The sequence below is a fragment of the Protopterus annectens genome, chromosome 4.part0 (assembly GCF_019279795.1).
Source record: "Protopterus annectens isolate FY-2018-M chromosome 4.part0, PAN1.0, whole genome shotgun sequence".
In the NCBI taxonomy this organism is placed as follows: Eukaryota; Metazoa; Chordata; order Ceratodontiformes; family Protopteridae; genus Protopterus; species Protopterus annectens.
In genome coordinates this window covers 479,425,460-479,433,055 of record NC_056733.1, presented here as the reverse complement: position 1 = coordinate 479,433,055, position 7,596 = coordinate 479,425,460, and the positions used below count along the sequence as shown (strand labels likewise).

Here is a 7,596-nt window from a genome sequence, read left to right as displayed (position 1 = left end):
TTTCTGCATGGGTGCATGTGGAGCCTGTGCTTATGTGTACTTTTGAGCGATGCCACCCACATTCCTGGTCCATAATGCTGCATGCCTTTCTGTTCATCTGCAAGAAAGTGCTGACATTGTGACAGACCCCCCCCCCCAGGATGAGCAAATCAGTGTTGACCACTAACCTCTACCTTTGTTCTCTAGCACCTGTAATTCTTGGATGTTTAGTTGTTGCAGTTAGGGTTTTGTCCCTGTGTGCCATTATGCCCGCATAGCACTGAAATGCTATAGTGCATTTGAGTGGAGGTACTCATTACTGTCATAATTGAAGTACCCCATTCTTCAGATTGGAACTCAGTTTTCCATCCAATAGTTTCTTTCCACTCCTGTGCTTTTTGTTAGTGTAGGTACTATGTCTTAGCGATAATTTTTATGTTGAGTGACAAAAGTTGCATTGTATGCCTTCTACCCTGATAGACCTGCATTTTTCTTTCACAAAAGTATGGTTAGGTTAAACATTTGTAAAGCTCTTATGCCAGGGCTTCCACATACTGGTTAAAGTCTTTGCTTTCCTCCTTAATGCCGTTTTTATCCTTGACGTGGTCTTTTTCAACCTTCCTGTACTTCACCATGCATCTTCTCATCCCTGGTTAAATCTGACCAAAACTCTCGTGACCTTCTTTCTTAGACTTAATGCCATCACCCCACCACCAAATGAAACCATTTTTAAGGACTTTTCTATGACAAACCTACTTCAACTTGTGGAAGATGTACTCGAAATTTCCAACAATCCATCACAAGTGTACCCAGCAGAGAATGCAGCCACTTTTACCAGCATCTAAGCAACTGCATAGAAATGTCTGTACCAGTCAGCCATAAATACAATAGTAAATTCAGAATTAAACCTCTCTGATGGAACTCCCATATTAATAATTTGTGTAACAAAATAAGGAAAGTTAGTGAACACTTGTAAGAAATCCCCATTCCCTTACCTCAAGATCACAGTGAAACATTACAGCAAACTTAAGAGCACTGTTAGAAAATATAAAGTGCAACCTTACGGTTGTTACTGGTGCAAAAGAAAACTTCTAATCTCACTTCAGTTATTTCAGGAAATTAAGGAGTAATATTCACCATTTCACTGAGCTTATACATAATATCACACATTCCAATCTCAAGGATATAGCCAACGCATTAGTAAATACATTTTGGGGGATAGCAGGCTTAACATTGTGGGAAGATGAGGTATAATTAGCACTACATTTAGTTTTCTGTGTAATCACTTTTGAGCAAGCCTTGGAATCCAAATTAAAGACTAAAAATAATGTCTCTGTGGGATCACATAACATACAAGGCTGCATTCTTATTCATGCCAAGTGTGCTTTAGCCAAACTTTTCACCCTCATCCTATCCACAGAGTCTCTCCCTGATGCTTGGAGAACAGCCACTGTGACTCTTCCACACAAGGGTTGGTCCCTCTACAGACTCTGGTACTTACATGCCAACCAGCCTTATGTGCAATGCCATAGAAAGTGTCATGGTAGGAACTCATTTATGCTGACATAGATGACTTAACTGATGTATGACCCCACTCAGTTTGGTTTTGTTGAAGGCCAGGTTTTGTTTCCTGAACCTAAAACTTCCTTGAAAATGTTACATGGGTTGTGGACAGTGGTCACACTACATGCTGCTTATCTTGGCCTAGCCAAGGCTTCTGACATTATCCACTATGCTTGTATTATTGAAAAGTTAGACAAACTTAATGTAAACCTCTACATTGTCTGCCAGATTGCAAACTGGTTTTCCATCATATCCCATAAGTTGAAAGTTGCTGGTACCCTCTAAGAACACCAAGTTGTAACTAGTGGAATATTGAAGGGATCGGTGCTGTGCTTTCTCCTGTTTGGCAGTTATCTTGCAGACATCCAAGGTAGTATCTGTGAAGCATGGCGACTGTTTGTTGTTGACTGCAAGTTAGGTATGGTTATTTGTTTATCCACCGATACTTATCTTCTCCAGAAAGGGCTTGGAAAATGCACATACCTGGTGAACTGAAAATAGTCTCGACCTGAATACAAAAAAGTACAGTTTAATGTTTGGCAAAACAGTGTTTCTTACTTCATATGTTAATAACGGGTGCTCCTCTTCAAACAGATAGTAATGAGAGACCTAGATACTTATGTGGGCAACTCTTATTTGATTATCCTGTTTCCACCATAGTCAGGGAAAGTCTTCATTTCGGACAAGATTCAAAGAGGTCATCTCAATACTGACCTTCATTTATCAGACCCATCATTCAATATAATGGCCGTATTGATGTGTAGAAATCCAGGCGCATCTCTCATATGGTAAGGCCCCAGCAATTGTTAAAGAAAAAAATGAAAGGACTCTGATTAGCACAACCTTGCTTATATTGTGTAACCACCTTGCTTATATTGTGTAACCTACCAACTACACTGAGGTGACCTGTCTCACTTTTCATGTAATGAAAGATCTAGTTGTGTTTCACGTGTTTCTTCACAAAGACAGTAGCTCTATAAACTCCTGTAGTAGGGAATCTAACAATCACAGCAGAGATGGCCATTCGGTAGCATGAACAATGGGTCTTGATGATTGTCACTCTTTCTAACACAATGACCTCGTGAAAAATGAGGAAAAAGGGGTTGTGGATGGATGAAATAAACAAGAATCACTGGAGGAAGAGGTTCCTAATGCAACACATTCCCAGCTTATGGAATAACTTGCCACTTCAGGTCAAGCGAAGTACTACTTTGTCTGCCTTTAAGGCTAGCCTTGATGATTAGATGGGTAGACATAACCACCTAATCATTACACCAGGATTGTCATGTATGGTTCTGGTCGATATGAGAGGTAGACACTTAAAGTTCTTGCCACTCTTAAAAGAGTACTTAAGTGCATCTACTTAAAGGTGTCTTTGGAGGCCTCTTACATACCCTATAATCACTTGCCTGTTATTGTTCCTGTGTCGGATTAGCGTGTTGCTCAAAGAAAGTGTTAATGTCAGAAAAGCAGTGCACTGGCAGTGCATTCATTGTACTCTGTCTCCGTTAGAACAGTTGGAGAAAGCAGTCCTGCTGGGTATGTTGGCAGAACCTGACACTAGGCACCATAGCAATATGGAGTGATTTTCCCAAGAGAAAAAGATCTTTTCTGCGCAGGAGCTGAAGTTGAGAAAGTGGTGCAGATTTACTTATGACTTCCTGATTGTACTTGTATTGGGGTTCATTTATTTCTGTATTTCTGTGAAAATGTAAGGGGAGTGTAGCACATAGCCTGGTTTCCAAATCTGACAATTTCAGTATTTGGGTGAGGGAATGGTTTCACATGCTTCATGCAGCAGCTAGTTCCAGCCCTTTGGGGTTGCATCCCATTATCTTTTAAGAAAATTTAGGAGCCAAGAGTTGCCCATAGAGTGGACTGTACTGTAACCCATTCACTTACTTTGAAGATATGGATTATGCAGTCATGTACTACTGTACTGAGCATCTTATTCAGCTATACATTCATTGCTATTGTCATAAGATCTGCTCATTGAGAATGAAAGCAGAATAGTAATAAAGGAACATATACTGCTTTACTATCTCATTATCTCCACTTATGGTTTCCAAAATGTTGGGCAAGATATACACCCATATGTCCCCTGCCTCAGAGGTTTTACTCCTATTCTCTGACCATATACGTAGACTGAATGCATGAGCAAACTAGAACTTTTAGTCTTTGTACATTTTATTACTGTAGGCTGTGACAGAAACCCCCCTTTTCACTGATCTTACCTTGGCCTTTGACTGTGTTTTGAGTAGTGCCACACAGGATCAACTTGGTCTTCTGTGATTGCTTTATTCTACTCCACACACTTCTCTGTTGTCATAAAAACTGATAGTTTTCTTGATATTGTCCTTCATCCTGCCCATTGGAGTTCTTGCATTCCCATTGTCCATGGAGTTCTTGCATTTTCCACAGGTGATTATTCCATTGTCATTGATTCCTGCATTGCATTGTATTTCTAGTAAATGTGTCATCTCTATTGGCACAGTGTGTATTGATTGTATAAGCCATCAACATTGCCATGCATCTTATGGTGTGGTATTTTAGTGGTTTTATTTGTTGAGCCATACAGTCACCATCACTTTTGTTGGAACAGTAGTAGTCAACTGTGCAACTACTGATAGTGGCCACAAAGCTCATAGACTTCATCTAAGATGTAGTTATCCTGCACAGTCCTTCTTGGAATTAATTGCATTAGCAAAGGATATGGGGTTGCAGTAAAAGTGTATTGCTTTTATTTTTCTGTACCTGCCGTACCCTTTCCTTTGAAGTAAACGGTATTTATGAAAGAAAGACACTGCTGTGTTTTTCCTATTTTACAGGCCCTTTCAACTTGTCAACCACAGCATTAAAGAATGAAATTGTCCTCCTTCAGCGGTTCCTTGATTATCTTCTCCAGAATTCAGGAAATCAACAGACCCACTACTTTCAGACAGTATGCTGCCTTTCTGGCAAATTTGTACGTACATTATGGACTGTGCTGATATTTCATAAACCTCTACAATAGCATTCCTACTTTTGTCTCCCTTACTGAAACCTGCTTCTTTGCAAAATGGTACCTAGCGAACAACTGCTTCTACAGATTTAGTGCTGCCTCCTTTGAGCAAGTGGATTGTTGTCTTGCTATTGTTTTCATTGCTTAAATATCTATTTCCCCCCTCGAGGAAAAAAAAGTTAACAGAATACTGAGGTACACTGTTTACTTTCCCATTTCACCCTTATTAACATTTAGACGGTTTTCATTTTATGCACTTTTTCCAGGCAATCTTGGAATTTTACATCCAAACCTTTGCTGTATCTGTGTACTTTATTCCTATTTTTTTTCGGCCTTTGGGGCTCTTTACCTGATCTCCTTTTCAGTTTTGCACCCTTCTACTTTTCCAGCTTCTCTTATCCTTTGACCATGGCTACAAATGTGCTTACCCCTTTTGATTTTATTTTCTCATTTATTGTGCATTTTATCAACTCTCCATTATTGCGCCGGTGCCTCTTCCTTTCCACTTTTTCTGTTGTTTGTCCCCCATAGGCTTTTGTCTTTCCTTTTTTTATTCTTCTGTAGTAAGTTGCACCTGGTATAGCTTTTTATGTATAGTTGTATGCATCTGTCTTTACAGGTCTGGACATATGTCTGATTAAAACTGTTTTCTGTTAAATATATTTATGCTTGCTCAGTCAGTGAACACAGGCAAACTTCAATTTTATCAAACCACACATTTATCAAATAATTTGCTACTGTAGCACTTTTGCTTCTAGTTGTATACTCATTTTTTCACTTATGAGTTTCCTGTAGGTATAGTTTCCTACTTTTTTTCACCAGCAGTACATAAGCAATGCTTTTTAACACTATATCTTGGCATACTTATTAGAGTTCAGTGTGTATCATTTTACTGCAGTCATCATTTAGAATGGTATTAGTGGTTTGAGTGCCATGATTTTATAATGATTGCATTATTGTGTGTCTTGCTTTCAGTGCTTGCTGAAGATGCAATTAAGGCTGCCCTGGCTGACTATAAACTGAAACGAGATCCTAAACATGAAGACCACGAAAAAGCAGCAGTTAGTGGATAGAACTTCCAAAGGACAGTGTGAAGCCAGTCTCATTCCATTAAAGTATGGTGCAATTGTTCAGGTTGTTCAGTGGAGCCATGTGCTTCAGATTACTTTAGAAAGCAAATGTATAAGGCTGTATATGCGCACAATAACAGCTTTACTGCTGTATGATAACATTGCAATATTATATTATTGCAGCTTTGTCCTTCTCTAGTCACTTTCTGTAGATTGTGAATAAAGAAGTTGTGAATGTTTGCTGTGTTGAACATGTTTCTGTACAGAGAGATAGTGCCCCCTTCATCTTTTTGATGCTTGAAATAAAGTAAAGCGCAAGCAATCCCACCCTCAAAGCAAAAAAAAGCCTTCTAATGTTATTAGAGGACTTCAGAAGTTGAGTAATTGAAGTGGGTTTCTAATGTTTTGAACAATGTTCCTTTGTTAAAGGGGTACGGAATAGCTTAAATAATTCATAGTAATTCTTGAAAGCTAATGTGTTACATCAGTATTGCAAATAAAGTGATAAAAAAGTTGCATATTTTTTTCATTTTTTAAACTGGTTTGAGTATGCTGATAATCTGAGTGTGGTCATTGAAGGTTGCACTCTGTTGTTGAAGACTGTCTTTCATGGGCACTTGTTTATTACTTTTTAACCAGTGAGAATTCAGCATTTTGTTAACACACATTTTGACATATACCCACTTGCTTGGCCAATAAGTTATGGGATGTGAGCTTAATTACTACAAGCTACTTGCCATGTGAAATACATTTCTTTTGTCTGGTCCAGTCTGAATATAGATATCTTACAGGTTAGACCACATTCAAGGTGTGTCTGTTATTTACTTACGATTGTGTCACCATCCATTATCAGAAATGAAGCTGTACTTGCTGAATTGAAGAAGTAAACATGCAAACATGAAGAAATGCATTTAATTTCAAGAATTTGTGTTTGGAAGTACATAATTATAGTTCTTGATCGAAAATTGCCCAACAGCAGCCACTGGAAGCAAACTTGGCAGAATCCTGGAAGATTTGGATACAGAAAATTTGATGTATCCTTCACTGTGAGTGAATTAACAGAGAACCCCAAAGAGCTACAGTGAGCTACACTCCTACATGTCATTGGGGAAGAAGCCTTAAGTTTGAGCTGCTGCAATAAAATCATTTTTGATGTGAGAAATGATGAAACATCAGGCTAAGAAAAAGAGCCCTGACCTTATTAAAATCTGTCAAATACATGCATAGCAAATGAAATTCCATGTGCAAACTTAATTCACTAAGGAAATTAATTCATGTAAGAACAATGTAAACATTTATAAAAGATCAGAAATAAGAAATAAAGTGAGGACATAGTACAAAATTAATGGGTATGCAAGTGAGACCTGTAACAATGTACTGTAGCAAAAATGGAGACCAGATGAAAGCTCGTAGAATTATAATTCAAGCCTGGTACAATAGATGTGAAAACAAAGGTAATCCAGAAAGCTCGAGTCAGGTTTAGCATCTCACCTGTGACCTAGAGGGTGACAGGACTGACAAGAAGCAGAGTACAAAAGATTAGTCCAGATAAAATCACTTTAGCTAACAGATCTAGGAGACCTTTGATGCCCTCCCTATGGGAGGAATAAAGACACATTGTTGAAGTTTCAAGTAGTTTATTCAATTAAGAAGGTAGATGGACAAGTGTTCTTGTTCTAAGGCATTACATTCAACAAAACAGTTATTTAAAGGCAGTTAGACAATGGTGAGAGGGTCCAGGGGAGCTGATTAATATGGAAGATGGACAAAAGAAGGAGACAATCCCAATCTTTATTCCCAGTCTTTCTGATGCCCTCTGTATAGGAAGAATCAGTGTCTCCTAGATCTGGAGTAATCCTTTGTATTCTCTCTCTTAATATAATGTAATAGATGTGGGTATAACAATGAGGAGAAGCATTGCCCTATATTTAATTAATTTTGTAGATTTTGTTCTTGAAACATTACTTTTCTAAGCCATGTGTA

The 7,596-nt window shown here is 38.3% G+C and overlaps 1 protein-coding gene across 1 annotated transcript in view; it reads left to right on the top strand.

The window, feature by feature from the left end:
* Positions 1 to 6,129, top strand: part of ISCU (iron-sulfur cluster assembly enzyme) — a 488,085-nt gene extending 481,956 nt beyond the window's left edge. Inside the window, exon 5 of the mRNA XM_044068407.1 lies at positions 5,519 to 6,129. Coding sequence (XP_043924342.1) covers positions 5,519 to 5,616 — 98 coding nt within the window. The 3' untranslated portion in view covers positions 5,617 to 6,129. The remainder of the gene's footprint in view (positions 1 to 5,518) is intronic.
* Positions 6,130 to 7,596: the final 1,467 nt, after the last annotated feature.